This window comes from Eucyclogobius newberryi, unplaced genomic scaffold (genome assembly GCF_026437365.1).
Source record: "Eucyclogobius newberryi isolate DKJ021-1_F unplaced genomic scaffold, fEucNew1.0.hap1 SCAF_12, whole genome shotgun sequence".
NCBI classification, from domain to species: Eukaryota; Metazoa; Chordata; class Actinopteri; order Gobiiformes; family Gobiidae; genus Eucyclogobius; species Eucyclogobius newberryi.
Genome location: NW_027315746.1, coordinates 28,486,039 through 28,506,410, shown reverse-complemented (window position 1 = coordinate 28,506,410; position 20,372 = coordinate 28,486,039). Strand labels below are relative to the sequence as shown.

Genomic DNA, 20,372 nt, shown 5'->3' with positions numbered 1-20,372 from the left:
AGTTGCCAACCGCCATTAAAAGTACCACCACCACAAAAACAACAACAACAACAAAGACAGCAGTCTGTGTGTGACAGTCGTGGACCCGCAGTGGAAAAAGTGCTCCACAGTGAGGAGAAGAAGCTTGAGTGCATCTTCTTGAAACGCCGTATTTACGGCAGTGAAGCGCTGCCCCAGAGGCTGTCGGGGGCGTGGTTACTTTTTTTTTTTATCTCCCAAATTGGACGCGCCAGAAAAAAAATTGAGAATCTATATCTATATATAGATTTATCTATATACGCCTGTATCCATACATTTTTACATCTATATATATATAGTATATTTTTGTAAAATATTTGCATCTTGTACTTTTTGAACCTCTTGTTCTCTCGTCACTTTGACCACGTGACCACTAAAATTTATAAATAGAGGTGGTGTAATCGTTTGTTTCTCACAGAACAGAGAAGCGACATGGCGTCTACAAGCCGGTGCGTACTAAATCTGAAACTGCTTTACTCACACCATAGACCTTCTCAGACCTGTGTTTGTGTTTTTATCCCACCATAATCAAGCTGTTTGATGTGCTTATTGTCCCGCTGATCAGAAGATTACTGACTTTATTTCGTCTCAAAAATGCGTTACAATTGTGCGGCTAGTTAGCTAACTGCTAAAGGTTAGGTGGGGAGTAGTTACTGTTGTTTTCACAATCAATTTAAGTGCAGTTCGTTTATTGACTGTGCTATTCATGGAGCTACATTTGCAATGTTTAGCTGTGTTAATATTCCGTTCATTTCATTGTACTACTTAAGCTTGGGGAGGAAAGTTGTGTTGTTGGCAGCTTGCCATGTCATCGGTTTACTGGTGGTTGTCAGTCGTAAATAGCTTTGTGTTTTCCTGTAGTTTTTGCTTTCCAGAATGAGGTTCATGCATTAATTCTATAACAAATGGCCTGATGATTAGTAAATGGAATGGATTTTTACTACGATGCTCTTTCACTGTAAATAAAGCTCATCTGCTCTATTTGCCACTGATTTCCGAGTATATATGGCACGTTTTCTAATTGATATAACCTATATTATATTTTGAATATCGTGAAATATAATGGAGGCAGCTGCTATTTCCCATCCCCGCTGGTTGTCATGGTAATGCTGAAAAACCTTAATAATATCGAACGATTCCGAATGTATGAATTATATGTAATCCTGTCTAGTTTATTGTAATCAGACATTTAATGTTCTGAACATCTTTACTATGAAACGGACCCAATCGTTATGTTTAAAAAAAATAAATCTTGGTTTGGCAACATTTAGTCTTTTTTTAAACTTTTAATTACCAAAACTGCAATACTAATACCATAACTAAACCGTTTCATAACCATTCCCTTGCATGTTCTTAAATCTAACCTAAATCCTAATCATAACCTGACCAATTCTCTCCATTTCTTAATGTGTTTAAAACTTTGAGATTTTTAAAAACATTTCTAATCAAATATAGTGAAGGCTTCTAGATAGATAATAAAAAGTGTTGTAGTATTGATGAAATTAATTTTAAAAGAAATGTTGACATTTTAAACATGTTATAATGCTGTTTTCGTTTGTTTGCATTTGTGTCTATATAGTCCACTCCAGATAATGATTATCCTAATACAATTACAATTGTTTTAATAATCAACAATTATTCCGTTTAATCGTTGCAGCCCTGTTCAAAACCTACAAAAATACATAGTACACAATACATTATGGCACAATAATGAAAATAATAAAAAATATAGATATGATAACTCAAAGAATGGGAGTAATAATAATTTCAAAAGTAAGTAAGGTAGCCAAGTAAGATAAATAAGATGCAGCAGTATTGCTGAGTTGTCAGACGGCAATGTAGACACTTAATTAGGCTGATCATGATAATTAGTATATTACCTGATCATTCAATATGTAAAAGCTGGAGCAATATTTTGGGGGGCTCGGTATTTATTGCGTGTCAGTGTTCTCGCTGGGCTGAGGTTGAAGGATGGCGGTGGGACAAACTGTGCGGGCGCTCGCAAAAAGTACTTCAAAAATTAAAATACTACGCCGCTTGCTCGCATGGTCGAGCGCCTCGAGTGAAAAGTACTACCATGATCTTAAGATCACCGTGCGAGCACCGTGGTCCTTTTTGCTTGCTCGCACGGTTATCTTAATACCTGGCAGTATCTTTTGAGTATGGCGGTGACCAGCCGAAGCATGGCGGCCCGCCATGCCAAAACCCCTCAGCGAGAACAATTCGTGTACTGATTCTTTGCACTTGTGAGGACAGTTTTCCTTATTTATTTTTGTAGTATGATGAAGACTATTAATCGATTTTGTAAATGTCATAAACTACTCAAGTGATTGAATACTCATTAACTGAGCTGAGAGAACAGGTTCTATTACTCAGACACAGCAGGAATCAACCAAATATGTTATGGAAATGTGCAATTTTTGCTGAAAAGGCTCTTCTCATCAGCTGATTTGTTTGTTTCAGTGGAGACGGGTTGTCCCTGCCTAAAGTGACGTGTCCAAACCACCCTGATGCCTGTTTGGTGGAGGACTACAGAGCGGGTGACATGATCTGCCCAGAATGTGGACTCGTCGTTGGTAAGTGTCGGAAGGTTTCAAATGTCCAAATGCCACAGGCTTGTTTGAGTTGACACCTGCCAAAACAGACAGATTTGCTGTATTTCCAGCTTTGTTTCCAGTAGGGCTGCAGTCAGTGATTATTTTTGATTACCGGTAGTTGACTAGTTAAACAATAATATATATATATATTTTTTACCAGACAAAGATAAAATATGCTGACTGAAGGCTTTAACACTAAATTATATAATCATTTATTTTGACCTGTAGCTTTAATCCTTAGCTACAAAGCTCGAGTGTGATTTTTTTTCATTTAAACAATTTTTTTTAAATCAATTTATAGGTTTTTTTATTGATGAAAATTACCAAATGTTTATTCTTTATTTGCATTTGGATGCAATAATGCAGCTGTCTCTGTGTTTTAGGATCTCTAACATCCAGATATCTATTAACAATTATTTAAGGCCGTGGCTACAATAGTGGTCAAATAGCCCAGCAGTTTCAGAAGCCGCGGCCTCATGGCTAACCCTGACCCTGACCCTAACCCTGACCCTAACCCTGACCCTAACCCTAACCCTGACCCTAACCCTAACCCTGACCCTAACCCTGACCCTGACCCTAACCCTAACCCTGACCCTAACCCTAACCCTAACCCTGACCCTAACCCTAACCCTGACCCTAACCCTGACCCTAACCCTGACCCTAACCCTAACCCTAACCCTGACCCTAACCCTGACCCTAACCCTGACCCTAACCCTGACCCTAACCCTGACCCTAACCCTAACCCTGACCCGGTGCGGTCTAACTCGGCGCGGTCAAATAGCCCAGCAGTTTCAAGAGCCACTGCACGAAATAGCCTAGCAGTTTCGGCCGCGCGCCGCGGCTCTGTAGATACGCCCATTTAAATAGTCCTAGATTATTTGATTATTTCCACAATTAGTGTATCGTCTCAGTTTACAGTTTACAACCGCCACTAAGACTAAGATGCTTTCACAACTTTACAAACTTTGCAAACCATTCTTTCTGCTAGTATAATGCATTAGAGTTTACCATATTTTGGGATACTTGACTATTTGTTTGATCTCATTCTACAACATTTAATAATTGTTGCATTGTGATGGGGGGGAGTTAAGATGGCTGCGCTTTAGAAGATTTTAAAATTAAGATTTTAAGCCCTGACACAAAGTTTGCAGACCAGACAAAAAAACATTTTGCAACCTGAGATGCCTGAGAGCCTGAGATGTCTTTACAATAAAATGTACATACAAATAAAACAAAAAGTGTGGATTAAACCTGCTTATAAAGGACACAGGAGAGCGCTATGTTCACTGGAGGTAAGGAGCCTGTTAGTCATTCTAGCGCTGATGAAGAATGAAAAAGTTGGGTTCATTCATGCCATTTTCAAAGTTTAACATGAGGAGAGCCACCACAAATAATTGCTTAGAAGAATCTCCGCTCGGGCCACGCCTCCCTGAACCCGTGACGTGGGAAATGAGACCCAGAATCCTCTAGTGTGCAGAAAACTTAAGTTCACGAGGAGCGCATCATTACTGGCCGATGAAGGCAATAGTTGTGTGTTTTGAAATGACATGAAGGTTAAACGTTGCAGTATTCCCAGAGTCGCAGAAGTGAGTCTAACAAGCCTCAGGAGTCTGTGATGCAACGACTGCCTCACCGTGTCCTCGCTCTCCAGACAGACACACACAATGATGGAGACATAAGTGGATTACTACTGGGCAGATTTAATTCTTGCCAGCATTCGGCACCTGTGGAGAGAGGACACAAACCGTGTCGAGGGCTATGTTTGGCCCACCATTACTCTGTGTTCTGTGTGTGCGGTGTGACAGGACGACGGGGGGAAACGGCAAGGCACAAAAATATACAAGATGAATGTTGTTTTTTATACTAACTTTAACAGCCTCCGATGACACAGCACATAAATGTTGGAAAGATAAGTTGGAAAAGAAAAGTTTAGTGTCGAGTTCAAATGTACAGCAATCTCCTTTTTTATGTACATGAAATACTGAATCGGATAACTTTATTCATCCCAGAAGGGCAAGTCAGTTTGTAGGTGTCGCTCAGAAGAATGCAAAACTACACAGAGATGAAGACATAAATTACTCTTATGAGGATGCATAATCTTGATTTCATGAGTCTGATTTAGTAAAAATTGTATTCTTACACCGATGGGCATCTAATCAATCTATCGAAAGAATAATTGCTAGACGAATGGATTAGCAAAGTACTTGTTAGTTGCAGCCCGTGTTCACATCTCTCTTGTATCTCTTCAGGGGACAGAGTAATCGACGTAGGCTCAGAGTGGAGAACGTTCTCAAATGAAAAAGCCCTCAAAGACCCATCTCGAGTGGGAGACGCTCAGAACCCTCTGCTCAACGGAGGAGACCTTACCACGATGATCAGCAAGGTCTGTGCGCGAGCGCTGCCTGGAGGAGCGCGCTGGAAATGAACAAAGTCTAAAGTCTTCTGTGTCCACAGGGGACGGGAGCAGCTAGTTTTGACGAGTTTGGAAACTCTAAATACCAAAACAGACGGACGATGAGCAGTTCAGACCGCGCCATGCTCAACGCCTTCAAAGAGATCAGCACGATGGCCGATCGCATCAACCTGCCCAGGAACATCGTGGTGAGTGCAGTGAAATGAGCGCAGTTAATCAGAAGGTAACACTGCAGTAATGTGTGTGTGGTGTGTGTTCTGCAGGACAGAACAAACAACCTTTTCAAACAGGTTTATGAACAGAAGAGTCTTAAAGGACGAGCTAACGATGCCATTGCCTCAGCCTGCCTCTACATCGCCTGTCGACAGGAAGGCGTCCCACGAACTTTCAAAGGTTAGACCGTATTTTAACGTCTTGTTTAATGAAAGAAACATTCCAACATTTCTTATCAAAATATAAAGAAGTTGAAATAAATAAATGAAGCAATATTGGAAACTGTAATTACTTTCCTTCTGTCTGTTTCTCCAGAGATTTGTGCTGTGTCTAGGATTTCCAAGAAGGAGATTGGCCGTTGTTTTAAACTGATCCTGAAGGCTCTGGAGACCAGTGTGGATTTGATAACCACTGGAGACTTCATGTCCCGCTTCTGCTCCAACCTGGGGCTGCCCAAACAGGTGCAGATGGCAGCCACTTACATCGCCCGAAAGGCTGTGGAGATGGACCTGGTCCCTGGACGTAGTCCCATCTCTGTTGCAGCAGCTGCCATCTACATGGCCTCTCAGGCGTCAGCAGAGAAGAAGACTCAGAAAGGTTAGAACGTGCATGACTTAAAGGCAAACCAAATGTGTTGCTGTATATCAGAGAATGGGGACTTGACTCAGACTCGTGCCTAAAGACTTGTTCTCACTGACTGACTCTCTCCCATCAACTCTTTACCTCTGTTTCCCAACCGTGAGGTCAGCCACAGCACTGGTGTGCTGTGCTTTTAATGATAAGGATGTACAGTGTGCAGATGCAAACTAACCATGGCAGACACGCCATTACTGCCTCACAACAAAGAGATAAGAATAGCAAAAAGAATGGCAAAATGCTAGACATGTGGGATTCAAATTTCTGATGCCAAAACGACAACATCCAACTTCATCAGGCACTTGAAAACCACACACAAAGATGGTGACTTGGCTAGTGTTGGCAACAACCCACAGTTGTCTGTCTAGATGGGCACGAGGCATATACAAGTCGAGACTTGACTTGGACTTGCTGTATATGCAGGTACTGTGGCTTGTAAAAGTACTCGTACCCCTGGAACTTTTCCACATACATTTCCATATTCACCACAAACATTTGAAAGAGCACAAAGTAGCACCTTTTCTCTGCAATGAGTTTTGCTCAGCTACAGGCTGAAATGTTTGCCTCTTTGCAAACCATCTCAAGCTCAGTCAGATTTGGAGAGTATTTGTGACCAGCACTTTTCAGATCTCGTCACAGATTCTGGATTGGATTTAGGCCTGGACCTTTTGAACTCTTGAACATTTGGCTCCTTCTACAGCTTCCCTGTCCCTGCTGAAGAAAAGCAGCACATCCATGTTTGACAGTGGAGCTAATGTGTTCAGTCATGTGACCTGTTAGTTTTCCACCCTACATAGCGTTTTGTTGTTTTAGGCCAAAAAGTTCAATGTTGGTTCAATGTTGGTCTGATCAGAGCAGAACACCTTCTCCACATGTTTGTGTCCCACATGTCTTCAGGACTTCTTATTGGACGTTTTTCAACAATGGTTTTCTTCTTGCCATTCTTCCGTAAAGGCCAGATCTGTGTCGTGCATGACTAATGTCTGTGGACTGATTCCTCCCCGAGCTGTGGATCTCTGCAGCTCCTCCAGAGTTCCCATGAACCTCTTGGAGTCACTGCTTTCCTTGTTCAGATCTAGGTTTTGGTGGACGACCATGTCTTGTAGGTTTGTAGTGCCGTATCCTTTCCAGTTCTGGACGATGGCTCCATGAGATGTTCAAAGCTTGGGACTTCTTTTATAACCTAACCCTGCTTTAAACTCTCCACAACTTTCTCCCAAACCTGTTTGGTGTGTTCCTTGGACTTCATGATACGGTTTGCTCCTCAACATTCTTTTAAACTTCTGTGCCCTTCACAGAACAGCTGCCTTTCTACTGAGATTAGATCACACACAGACTCAATTGAATCATTAGGTCGACGTTCAATCTTTCAGCATCAGGCGACTTCTGACAGCAGCTGCTGTCACGCTGCGCTTTTCAGTTTACTTCTTTTTAAATCTGCAAAGCATGTACAATTTTCCTTCCACTTCATGATTGTGCACTATTTTGTGTTGCTCTGTCACAAAAAATGCCAATTTAAGTTTGGGGTCGTGATGTGACAATGTGGAAAGGTTCCAGGAGTTCGAACACCTTTTCATGAAGCTGTTTACAGTAAAATACATGCATACTTCCAACTAAACTAGTACTGCACAAACATGCCTTTTAAAAACTTCATGTGCCAACAAGTACATATGTATACTGTGTACATACGTGTTGTCTCAGAGGCATTATAGGGGCCCCCATAAGTTGTCTACACAACAAGCAATTGAGATCAAAGATATACATATATATTTAAGATAAGATATTCCTTTATTGTCCCACATGGGGAAATTTCATTGGTGCAACGCAGGAAGATACAGAGGTAGATACAGAAGAACAGATCACTTATAGGAAGTTGAATTTGGATAGAATTACTACATAAATACTACTAAGCTATACTTTTTATAACCTAAACCATTGATATTAAAATAAAAAAACACTACACATTCTTCTGAATAATGTGTAAATTGCTATATTTATGTTTATATAGTTTTATCTATAATAAGGGGGGCCATGGAATGGCTGTAGTAGATGTGCTGACAGTCTGTGCTGGTATAAACAGACATTTTGTTCCTCAATTCTCTCTTAATAACAATAAAAATGTTTTATGTCAGACATTGTGGGAGTGAAATGAAAGTATCTTTTCAATACAGCAGGGTGCTCCACATGTTTGAATTGTAGGCCTTTGCCTGAATGAGCTCTAATCTGTGCTCTGGTCGTGGCAGAGATCGGAGACATCGCTGGAGTGGCTGATGTGACCATCCGACAGTCGTATCGGCTGATTTACCCTCGTGCGGCAGAGCTCTTCCCTCCGGACTTTAAGTTCGACACACCGGTGGAGAAGCTGCCTCAGCTGTAATCTGCTCTCAGGCTGAAGCTCGCTGAAGCTCCGGCCACAACACTTGCCTTTGTGGAGACTCGATGGAAGGTGGACACATTCCTCAGCCACTGACTGTTCTGTATATATGTCTCGTGGACGACGCAAACGCCGCCACACAATTTTAGGCTGTTTTCTTATTAAACAGACTTTCATTTTGTAGGAAATGATTACCAGTTTATATTTTGTTGTTCAAGTTATTTAAAGAATTAAAGATTTTGCTTCAAGTCCTACAATCAGTATCTTGTTTTATTGGCACATTTTTAATTAATGCTTTGTTCAATAAGATCTCCGTACAAAGGTTATGCACCGTCATTTTGATTGGAAAATACTTCTCTATGTTCTGACTAAGTGGCAGAATTATGGGCAGCAGAACTGATTAAATGCGTTTCTGTTCTGTGTGTGCTGCTCACTTTGTGGTAAATAAGCTAGCAAAGCTCTACTTTGTTTATATTTGCTAATGGCAGTTGGAGATATAGGACACTTAAACTCTCAACACAGACTCTTTATCAAGTTCGTCTGTGATTCCCAAGTCAGTGAAAAATGCTGTTTATCTGGTGTTCTACAACTTACATTTCTCTTTTTACAAACTATTTAGAGCTGTGAATCTTTTATATTTGGTCTTTTAATCCAGCTCTTTATTCATCACTGATTCATGCATTTTTACCATTCACGGCTGAAATTCAGAAAGCGGTGATGTCATCTGTATAACTTGTATTATAATGATGAATTACACACTTCTATCTCTTCAAGTCCCAGTTTGTCTGATCATGATTCATTTCTCTGGTTGATGATCTGTCCGGGTGCTTAATATTCATACAGATTTACAGAATGTGCAATTGGAGAAACACTTTGTAGAATTGATCTAAAATTAAAAGGACTAAAAAAACAGATGTGGTCATTCACAGATGGTACTTTCAGGGGCAGTATGGGGCTTACAAAAACGTAGGAAAACTGTTGCATTCTACACATTCACCACCAGGGGAATCAAAGCCAAACCAAAATCACTATTACAAATGTTTAATTGTGCATTTCGATAGGCAACAACCATAATTGTCACCACTGTCTTGACTTTTTTGTTTTCTTTTTACACCGGTGTGAAACAGCTCAGTGACAATGGTGTACCATCCATTTTCTGTCCTGACAACATGCACGACAAGCAAAAGAATAAAAAAACAACTTTGTACAATCTATGTTCATCATTAGAAAACGTAGATAATTCAAAACTATGGATAAAATGAGTGCTTTCAGCTTAAGTGTTTACATAGTCTTTATGGAGGAGGAATCGGGCCACAAACGGGATGAAGGGAACGTGTTCTCAGTCAATGTCGTTTGAACCACTTCTGCAGCTTCAGGAAGACGTGGATTTGGTTGTATTGCTGTCGTTACAAGTCTTTAGGTTTGAGGTATTGTAGCGCGTCCGTAGTTTGATGAAAGTTGCAAAACAAACACAAAAATCAACATTTCATCGTGGAACAGAACGAGCCGTTGAACACACGGATCCATTTCGTCCAGTATTTTGTAGAATGCCATGGATATGAAACTTTACATTTTTGCACGAAATTATAAATATTAAATTAAATGACAAGATCAACACTTTTTTTTTTTTTTTTTTAAACCTATGGAGGGTTGAATACACGAATTGTAGATCTAAAATGTAATAATGAACCAAAACAGCAAATAGCATCTAGGTTAAATAATCTAGTACAAAAATTATATTTTAAGTGTTTAACCATTTTAAATTGATAGATGTTGATCCTAAATACTGCACTGATGCCTTTAATAATATACAATTTCATGTTTATCTCTAAAAATATAAGTTCATGTTCAACAGACTGTTTTCATGCCAAGAAATCAATGTAAATAAGTCCTAAATTTGGTATAAAACAGGAGTTTGTCCCAGTAGTTTTGGTGGATTCAGAAAACAGTTCATACTAACGTTATTAGATCAATGATTTATAGCAAAATCAATCATTTCTGTATATCATAATTTACATTTTGTTTTAGTACATGTTGTGGCAGCTTTTTTGCATTTGACCCTAACCTGTGCCACGTACAAGGCAATATCAAAACAGCACACAAAACATTCAGAATCTATACGAGTCATTTTGGAATCACTTTGGCACTTTCAAGGCATTCCATATTTTAGATTAAACCAATTGGTGAAAAAGAAGAACAATCTAATCACTGATAATGATTCACTGTTGAGATTTGTGATGACAACATAAATAGTCATAGCATATTACACTTTACAGTGCAATTTGCAATCAGTGGTCCAAACTGTAATGAACTCCCAATTCATCTAAAAAAAAAAACATGCATAATTTCCAAATGTACACAATGATTTGATTGGCTAGCACTGGCACTAATTATTTATTCTATTGGTCGCAAGTGTATTGTTCAGGTAACAATCACTAGCTTGTCGGTTCTGCTCTAAAACTGCATATGACAACATATTACAACAATAGGGCTTTCTGTAGATCATGCGTTTCATCATATTTTGAATTTTAAATGCTGGTGAATTTCTCATTACGATCCCCCCCGCCCCAAAAAGGTTTGAATTGTTTTTATTTTGTCACTCAATTTTGCAGCGTATGTTTTCAGTGTGTTTATAAATTCAAAAGGGAAAAAATCCCTTCTAAAATATTCAATGTATTTTATTTCAAGCCCTCAAATTGAACAGTCAAAATTCAGAGTAAAATCAGAAGTGAAAAAACAACAAAACATTGCAGATTAGCTGTTTATCTCCTTGATTCATACATTTATTTTTATTTTTTTTTCAAATAAATTAATGCATTTTGTGTTTTCCTCCAAAGACTACTGGTATATGTTAAAAGCAGATGAGACCACTGTGTGTGTCTGCAGCTAATACATTATTTTATTCATTGTCACCCCGGAAGTACAGTAAGAGCGGAAAGCAGCGTTCTAATTGGCTGCGCTCGGGTGCTCCGCCCCAGCTTCACTCCCTCTGAAAAAGCCGTGCAATCGCCTAAAACTGAACACGTGAATACAAAGTGTGTGTGAACCGGGGTCGTGTTAGATTTAAAGATACTTCCTCCTTTCGCAGTTTGAAAATCAGGTACTCCAGCTTTAACTGTAAACCCCGCCCACCGAGGAGAAAGGCCAATGGGAAACGACCTCAATCCTCCTTCGTTTTTTTCAATTTTTTTCCTCGAATTTTACACTCTGAATTTTGACTGTTGAATTTAAGATCTTGAAAATGTGTAGGTTTAAAATGTTGGACAATTTATGCAGTGTTTTTTTTTTTGTGTAATTTCCATTGTGTCCTGTTCTATGTTTTATGTTCTGTCATTTTAAATAAAAAAAATAAAATAGAAAAATAAAATATAGTGAAATTCAGGAAAAAAATAAAAATTCAAACTTGTTTTTTCTCAGAATAGCTTCCATATGTTTTGCTTGAAGGCAGTGCAGTCTTTACTTATCGTTACACAGTAAGACTGCTAGGTGTAGGTACAGGTAGAAATGATTGTCCGTTTGATATGGAAGATTTTCAGATTCATTTAAAAAAGAATAAAAAGAAAAGAAGAAGGGCTCAGTTCTTGTGGAGTTTGGCTGGCACAAACTACCTCTCCCGTGCATTTTTGGCTCCTTTAAAGTCTTTCGGCGGGGCACAAAAGCATCAAACAAACACGTAAATACAGTATACTTTGTACAGACAGTGACATGATTGTAGCGTTGCCGTAAAAAGTTCATCTGAAACATTTGCAGTGGTCAGACACTTAAAACTGTTCTTCATTGTGGTAAATAAAACTAACTATCAGGCTCTTCGTAGGCTTCAAACGGCAGAAGTTCATCGAAGCCTGTGTGCGGAGCCCCCTTGTGTTCTCTTTAAAAAGGCGTTTGTTCGTTTACAGTGCGTTCGGTCGGTTGGCTAATGCTAACACCAGTCTGCGATGTAGTCGAAGTCGCCGAACATGTCCTGCTCCGTGCCGGACAGGGGGCGGGGCTCTCGGGGCGGGGTCAGGATGGGCGCCTCCGATGTGAACTCGTCATCGAAGTTGCTGACGTCGCTGGATCCTTGGATGGTCGGGACGAAGGGCGGCTTGACTTTCTTGGCCAGCAGACCGTTCCAGTCCATGCTCTGGAAGGAAAACGGGCGAGGTCAGAGAGGCGAGGTCAGAGAGGCGAGGTCAAACTCCAATCTCAGATTAGAAATAAGGCTCAATACAATGAGAATAAAATGAAAAACTTGGGACAACCCGTTTAATCAAGTTTACGGTAATATTGTTTATTGTGTGACAGGACCAAAATGTACCAGTACCAGTACCAGTACCAGTACCAGTACCAGTACCAGTACCACCACCACCACCACCACCACCACCACCACCACCACTACTACTACTACTACTACTAGTACCAGTACCAGTACCAGTACCAGTACCAGTACCAGTACCAGTACCACTACCACTACCACTACCAAACACTACCACTACCACTACCACTACCACTACCACTACTACTACTACTACTACTACTACTACCACCACCACCACCACCACCACCACCACCACCACCACTACTACTACTACTACTACTACTACTACTACCACCACTACCACTACTTATATCCTCGCCATGTGTCCGTATAAATGAGCAGAATTAAATAAGATCCTCCACTGTTGCCGTACTTCCCATTTTTTCCCCATCTCATGATTCTTTGACGCATTAAATTATGTGATACTCTGATAATAAGTAATTTAGTAAAAGTATAATAAGCAATTTGGTTTCACACGTCCACAAATTTAGAATCGAATATTTATTGATGGATTTTTTTATAACCCTAATTCAGATTTTTGGATAATCTCTGCATCATATTCTTGCAATAAAATGTATGACAAAATGTGCCTGTAAATGTCATGGTTAAAGTGCAAACAAAAAACACTAAATCGCCTTCTTTACCCTTGTTTGGAACATTACACCATTCAATGAATTTCTGTTCTTTCCTTTATAATTGTAGAGAATACACGTGGTATTGTGCACATCTTTAAAACGACAATCCTGATATTATCTCGTAGCCTCTATATTCCAGTATGTGGCTTTGTTCAAGCAAAACTGAATCTTAGCTGTGCAAAGTATGTATGCAAATGGTCAGTACATAAATATCAGCACGAGTGACATTTAGTCATTGAGGCAGTGCCCAGCCTCACCTGTCACCTGTCACCTGCCACCTGCCACCTGCCACCTGCCACCTGCCACCTGTCACCGTGACAAAGTACAAACAAATACAGGACAAAGGGGCGAGGAAAGGGCTGGTGACGCAAACTGCCTCAAGATTTATAATCCTGTGGAGAACGACATGCAAGGAGTTTACAGGGGTCATAGGTCATGTATCACTTTGTTTTGGGTAATGCAAACATGGCAGATTTACACCAAAGTTCAAAAGAAACATCTGAAAGAGCTGGCTAACAGAATTGTAGATATGCAACCGTACGTTTTCCTTTTAGAATGCCTTGACAAGTCTTTGGTTTGATAATTACTGTCATATTACAAATAATTAAGCTGAATAACAGTCATCTCTTCATGTCGTCTACATTGAAATGGAGCTTTGTAGTTCCCTGTTTTTAGCTGTAGTCGCCAGAAAACAATGGGAGCAAGTAAACAGTGACAGACCAAAATATTAATGATAGACTTTTGACAATATGACATTAGTATAACTGTATTTGGGGAAAAAGTACCATGAATTCTAAAATGACTCTTTCGATATTTAACATTTACTCTTTTTTGTTGTAGTCTTTGCCACATTAGTTTGTCCTTTTTTTGTGTGCATAATTTTCCAGGTCATTACCCATCAAATGTTTACTGTCCGTTTGAATAATGACAAACTAAGATGTCTCACCCTGAAGAACAAATGCTTCTTGACCTCCTCTGCGTCTCGTTCTCCTGCTCCAAGTCGCCGCTCTGGACTCCTCCTCAGCAACTGCATGATCACCAATTGACAGGGACATGTAAGCGTTCAAACACGTTGCATCGACATGACGTTAGCTCTTCCACGCGTCCTGAATGCAGCCTTACCCTCCTCATGATGGAGATGGCCTCTGTGGACAGGAATCGTGGATACCGGACCTCGTCGTTCACTATGCTGTCAAACACCTCCTCCTCATCGTCGCCAGGGAACGGAGACTGAAGGACAAACAAACGGATGAGGAAGCTTGTTACAACAGTGTTTCCTCATCATTATCTTGAAGTTGTATTTTGATTGATTCCTGCATGTTTGAGTCAATTCTGTATTGTCTTGCAACCGAGCTGTTTTCACCTACCCCCTATCTCTGCCCACATCATGTACTAACTTGCGTTTACTCTAAAAATGTAGACACCGGGTTCAAGAATGTTGTGCAGCCATTTTCCAACAATAAAAGTAAGTAAATGAGAATCTGCTGCTTGTTATGGCGAAATGTCACTATGAAGAGGCGGGGCTTAGCAATTCTGCATTTTTGAACAGGAAGTCAATTGATCCATTTGTATAATCAAACTGTTTCAGATCAATTTAGGAGTTTACGTTGAACAAAATAATATTTTTACGTAGGTTATAGTTTATTATCAAGAACAAGAAGCATAATATGTCTCCTTGAAGCAAATATGACAGATATATGGAAATAGTAAACATGATTTTTGATTTTAATTTTGATGAAGTTTCTAATTTTACTTCCTGGTTGGTGATGTAATTCCACAAATGTTTCTTAGTAACCATATTGTAAACAAAGGTCAAAATCTATATAAATTACACAATAGTTTTGAATTGACAAATAATAATACCTGGTAAAACCTTTAAATTGTTATATTATTATTTAAACTGTCAGAAAATTATGTCTGGTACGTGTAAATTGACGGAACGCTCTAAAAGGTTAATTTGGTTAAGATTAGGGCATTTTGGATGTAAAGTTGCTTATTGATGACATAAACATTAAGTTCATAAATCCATGAATCCAATCCCATGTTAGTAAAAGTATCATGTGTTTATTAGTGTGTGTAGGACCGACCTCGCCCACCAGCATCTCGAATATGAGCACGCCGAGCCCCCACCAATCCACCGCCCGCGTGTACGACGTCTCTGTCAAGACCTCAGGGGCCAAAAACTCCGGGGTCCCGCAGAATGTGCTCGTGCGGTCTTTGAAACCCATGCCTGGCAAAACAAAGGATATCACGTTGTAGATTAATTAGAGGCAACACATTTATACTTGATGCATAATACTGAGACACAATGCCCGCTTTAAAAATACACTCAATATGCCAGTCACTGTTATTGGCATTTATGATATTATATTATATATGTAATGTAGTTGTACCCCAGCAGTTGAGATTTTTGGGCAAACAGAATGATCCTCCAGGCAAAGTACTGAGACAATAGCCAAGTTTTGACCAGCCCTGGCCCCACCTGAAAATTTAGTAATCTAAATCGCACCTGAATTATACTTTTTAAATCATAGACCGATCTCAGAAATTCACAAAAAGACATTTAGTAAATTCCAAGTGTGTGTCGCAGTGAAACGTGGCTAAAGCTGGAGTAAACTACAAACGACACCGTGTTTTAACTGTTCTTTATGTGCGTTGGGTCTGTTCGGATAATGTTGGATGCATTATTCACTAGAAATACAATATTTTCGGTCTTGACGCGAGTGTTGTGCCGCAATAAACAGGAAACCGTCCATGCTAACGTGCGCTAGCTAGCCAAGTGTGTCGGTTTAACATAAGTTATCACTGGAAATGCAACTGTTAATCACGAGATCGAGTCAGTGTTTGGTGAGAAATTGTTCTAATGACTAATGGCTTCTTTAACATCTCTTTTGATATTGTTAAAATAAATGAGCCTTATGTGAAGTTACCTTCTTTACAAAGGCCAAAGTCTGCGATCTTCACATAACCCTCTGTGTCCAGCAGCAGGTTGTCCAGCTTTAGGTCTCTGAAAAGATCACACAAAAACAGACGTCTCAAAACCACACTGACCAACACTGGAAGTCAGCTAAAAGTGCCTCACATGAACATTGTATTGCACAAGATCCAAACAATTTAGCAATAAAATATGTCATCTACATGTCGAATGTTTGTTTTGGACCACAAACCTCACTCATTTTAGACATATCATGCTTTTAGGAGTATTCAATTTTAAAACTATAAACAAACTTGGAACATAATTTTACATTGTATTCCTTGTAAACCAATATTGATCTCAAACAGCTTAGTTATAGAACAGGATTTATTGACTTCCTGTTCAAAGCTGCAGAACTGATAAGCCCCGCCTCTTCATAGTGACATTCCATGGTAACAAGCAGCAGATGGCCATTTTTCAACATTAAAAACATGTAAATGACAATATGACAACCATGAAAAAAATCACATTAAGAATAATTTAAATATATATATACTGTATTTGACAAACTTTGGACCAAATGGGAATAAATAAATTTATTTTTAGGAAATTTATTTTTTCCTTCTCATCTGTTTTTTTTCCTTATTATATATATACCGTTTCATTGTGATTTTTTGCTGTGAAAAACCCTACAATTAAAATAAAAAATAAAAACACGAGTATGTACAGAGCAGTGGGCGTAGATAGGGGGTATGGGAAAACAGAAATCTGAGCAATCAAACCTCAAATACAATGCAGGATTTCTCAAACAGGCATGAACCAATCAAAACACACAACTAAGATTGAGCTAAAGATGAGGCCATAATACAGATAAAAGTTTGTACAATATGTTCCTTTACCTGTAAACGATCTTGTGGTCGTGTAAGAACTGTAATCCCAACACTACACAGGCTGCATAAAATCTGTGGGGAAAAACACAAACTACATTAGAATTCCTGGCTTTGAGCACATGAAACTGATACATATATCTGATAAATAGATGATAGATGTCAGGGTGAAGAGATGCCACAAAATACTGATTGTTTTATATCTTTACAACACAAATAAACAACAGAGTGGAATGTCCAGGGATGAAATGTCCGTTTCTTGGCTTCTCCATGAAAAATATGACTATTTTCTAGCCTCAAACTTGTATTTGAGCCTCCCAAAAATCATAAATTGAGGTAAAAAATGTAATATATAAGATAAGATAAGATATTCCTTTATTGTCCACACATGGGGAAATTTCATTGATACAACGCAGCTAGATACAGAGGAAAAGGACAGATAACAGAATATAGGAAGTTTAAAAACACTCTTAATAGAAGAAATATATATAGACCTATTGTGGGCTCCACATTTCTGTGAGTATTTGTCCAGTAAAACCTAAAAATCTGGAATTGTCCTTCCTCAAATATGCTTAGTGTGTATCATAATAATAATAATGTAAAATACAATTGTAAATGTCTGTAAACCAGGCTTGTTTTCCTTTGCCAAAACCAACTTGATTCATCAAATTGTGTAATAATCTGAGGTTAATCCCAGTTTCCTCATTGAAATCATATTATGTTCCACTTCACTTTCACCTCCATTCCTAAATTTCGAACGTCACAAACCTTTAAAGTGTCTCTAAGATCACAACCTTTCGTCTCATACCACTAAAATCAAACCGTGCGACATCCTCAACACCGTTTTGGGAATACGGCAGCTCCACTCACACGGCGCGCGGCTCGGAGAAGACGTCAGCGTGGATGTGCATCATGAGATCGCCCCCTGCTGCGTATTCCATGACAAAACACACGTGCTCCAAGGTCTGGAAACAGGCGAACAGGTTGACCAGGAACGGGTGTCGCACGCTGTTCACCGTCTCAAAGATCCTCTTCTCACACATGAGGCTGCGGGGGAGACGAGAGGGTGAGGACACAAAAACAGCTGGAAATGTTGCAAGTTTGCTTTCTAAACATTATGACTGTCCTGTGTTATAAAAACAGGAATACAGTTTTATTTATTCAAAAAAATGTAGATTGTTGAAATGCCGTCCAGGAGCATTGACATTTGACACACAAATCAAATCTGAACTGCTAAACATGTTTGTAGAGCTCGAACTACAGGCTTAACAGCTTTTACACACCAAAAGATGGATATTTTGTTGTTTTATTACATCCATTAAGTCCAACACTGACCTGTCCACTTCATCTCGAGCCACAATGTCTCCTTTCTTCAGAGCTTTGATGGCAAACATTTCTCCTGTGGCTTTGTACTCCGCTAACAAAACCTGCACAAAACAAACAGCATTCAGAACATTATCCTCTCACATTCGAACACTCGTGAAGGTTTACATTTAGCTGATTTGAAACGCGAGCCGTACCTTCCCAAAGTGTCCACGTCCGAGCACTGCCACACACTTGAAGTCCTGTAAACTGAAGTGGAACTGCTCTTCTTCCCTACACACGCTCAAAACAGAGTAGATATATTTTTAAAACAGTATAGTGCTACATAAAGTAAAGTGCATCTCAACTGCCTTCTTCCATGATATCTGACATTGTCACTAGATGGCAGCATAACCGTTTTCAGGGAACTTCCAGGTTTGGTCAGTGGGTTTCTGCCACATTCACACATCTATTTAATGTCTTTTTAAAATTTTATTTTATGTAAACTTCTATATTTATTAAATAAATGAATAAGAAAAAAAAAACAATAAAAAATAATGAAATTTAAGACTTTTTTAAGACTTTTTTTATGGCGTTTAGGACAAATTTAGTGAAAACAGAAGCTATAAAAACATTCTGACGAAAAATATAACATAACTACAACTAGAACAATGCCAAAGAAAATGTGAGCCCATAATACTTTTTGATTCTATAAAGCCTGCTCGGTTACAGAGTTTTTTCACTGGCGACGCTGCATTTTCATATCACAGACCTTGACTCTGAGACGGCAGAATGTGATTGGTGCAGGAGACGGTTTTTCACACACACAGATTTCACTATCAGCTTCTACCAAGGACAAAGGCTGATTAACGCGGCGACACAGTGGCTCACGTTTTGTCTTCTCACTTCTGTTCTTTGCTTCATAGTATAATTAGGAGGGGAACGATATCCAAATCCTACAGTACAATATTATCGATGGATTCAGTTTGTAGAAAGCTATTTGAGTGACCAGAAAAATAATACATATTTTACACTATACTGCAGTTTAATATAGCCCTATGTGAACTATCTACTCAGAACAAAATACTGCCGTTTTTTTAACTCATTCTAAGCCACCAACATCTTCTGCTAATTTATTGATCCAACTTAACATTCTTAACCGCATTTATGTATAACGTTTGTATTATTGTGATTTTAATGCATTTTTATCTGTTATGTAAAGCACTTTGAATTACTTTATGTTCAAATTGTGTTTTACAAATAAACTTGCCTGAATACTTGATAGACTATGATATTAATACCTAAATAAATTTGTATTTTTATGTTTTACAATTGTGTTTAATAGAGATATCATCTCTGAACATTTCACATTAACAATAAAACAAATACAGAGGCTATTTTCACGTCTGGCTTCACATTAAGCTTTAAGAAATGTTTTAATTTAATAAAACGTGTACACTGCATTTATGTCATTATTATGTTAATTTTATTTGTTTACAAGTTAGAGGTTTTAATATAAGCTTCTTCCTTGTTTTTACATGTTATATACCAAAAAAAAACGTATTTCTGTAAAACCTTCCAATCTTTTGCTGTCATAGTATTTCATTCTATCTATCTATCTAAGAGTGCTAAATACTGAACTATAATCCTTAAACACTGTAAAAGGAGCTCCGCCTGACTTAAGGCCGCTGGCTGAGATGGTGCTGTACCTTATCTCCTGGTCCTTCTGGATGGAGCTGATTTGGAAGTCTTGATGCGGGTCGTCTTGATCCACACTCAGGTCCAGGTCGGGCTTCACGGCGATGCTGTTCCTCTTGTTCAGGAAGTCAAACGAGGCCAGGGCGTCCTGCACACGACAAGGTAGGACCAGTTTTAGATATGTAGTAAAGAAATGTTGATTTACTTAAGTTAGAGGACATGGTCTTCACTTTACAGTTTCAGAAAAAAGTAATGTATGATATTCTGATAATCTTTCTCTTTCTATAATGTGTGACAGTGATGGGCGGATTGAAAGCAAAATAACAATAAATCAATCTATACTGACTACTAACTCAAATATTACAAAAGTACAAACTGGTGTGGACCA

General features: G+C 38.9%; 2 protein-coding genes across 4 annotated transcripts in view; one reads left to right on the top strand and one right to left on the bottom strand.

Annotated features, from left to right (window-relative positions):
• The first annotated feature begins 367 nt into the window (after positions 1–367).
• gtf2b (general transcription factor IIB) lies at positions 368–8,508 on the top strand. The gene is made up of 7 exons (XM_072441809.1): positions 368–467; positions 2,482–2,594; positions 4,865–4,998; positions 5,070–5,216; positions 5,292–5,421; positions 5,557–5,838; positions 8,121–8,508. Exons 1-7 carry the CDS (start codon positions 451–453, stop codon positions 8,252–8,254), a joined length of 957 nt encoding a protein of 318 aa, XP_072297910.1. The 5' UTR covers positions 368–450; the 3' UTR covers positions 8,255–8,508.
• Positions 8,509–9,276: 768 nt separating this feature from the next.
• Positions 9,277–20,372, bottom strand: part of pkn2a (protein kinase N2a) — a 55,327-nt gene continuing 44,231 nt past the window's right edge. For all 3 annotated transcript variants that reach the window (XM_072441805.1, XM_072441803.1, XM_072441804.1), the window contains exons 14-23: positions 19,996–20,132; positions 18,505–18,580; positions 18,320–18,411; positions 17,855–18,031; positions 16,997–17,059; positions 16,114–16,190; positions 15,271–15,413; positions 14,306–14,413; positions 14,130–14,210; positions 9,277–12,374 (exon numbers count right to left, since the gene is read on the bottom strand). In XM_072441805.1, the coding sequence (XP_072297906.1) occupies positions 12,171–12,374; positions 14,130–14,210; positions 14,306–14,413; positions 15,271–15,413; positions 16,114–16,190; positions 16,997–17,059; positions 17,855–18,031; positions 18,320–18,411; positions 18,505–18,580; positions 19,996–20,132 (1,158 nt within the window). In that variant the 3' untranslated portion in view covers positions 9,277–12,170. The remainder of the gene's footprint in view (positions 12,375–14,129; positions 14,211–14,305; positions 14,414–15,270; positions 15,414–16,113; positions 16,191–16,996; positions 17,060–17,854; positions 18,032–18,319; positions 18,412–18,504; positions 18,581–19,995; positions 20,133–20,372) is intronic.

Excerpts from the sequence above, each read along its gene's own strand:
- gtf2b (XM_072441809.1), top strand. Across the intron at positions 5,422-5,556 it reads CGTCCCACGAACTTTCAAAG|AGATTTGTGCTGTGTCTAGG; the intron begins GTTAGACCGTAT and ends CTGTTTCTCCAG. Across the intron at positions 5,839-8,120 it reads AGAGAAGAAGACTCAGAAAG|AGATCGGAGACATCGCTGGA; the intron begins GTTAGAACGTGC and ends TGGTCGTGGCAG.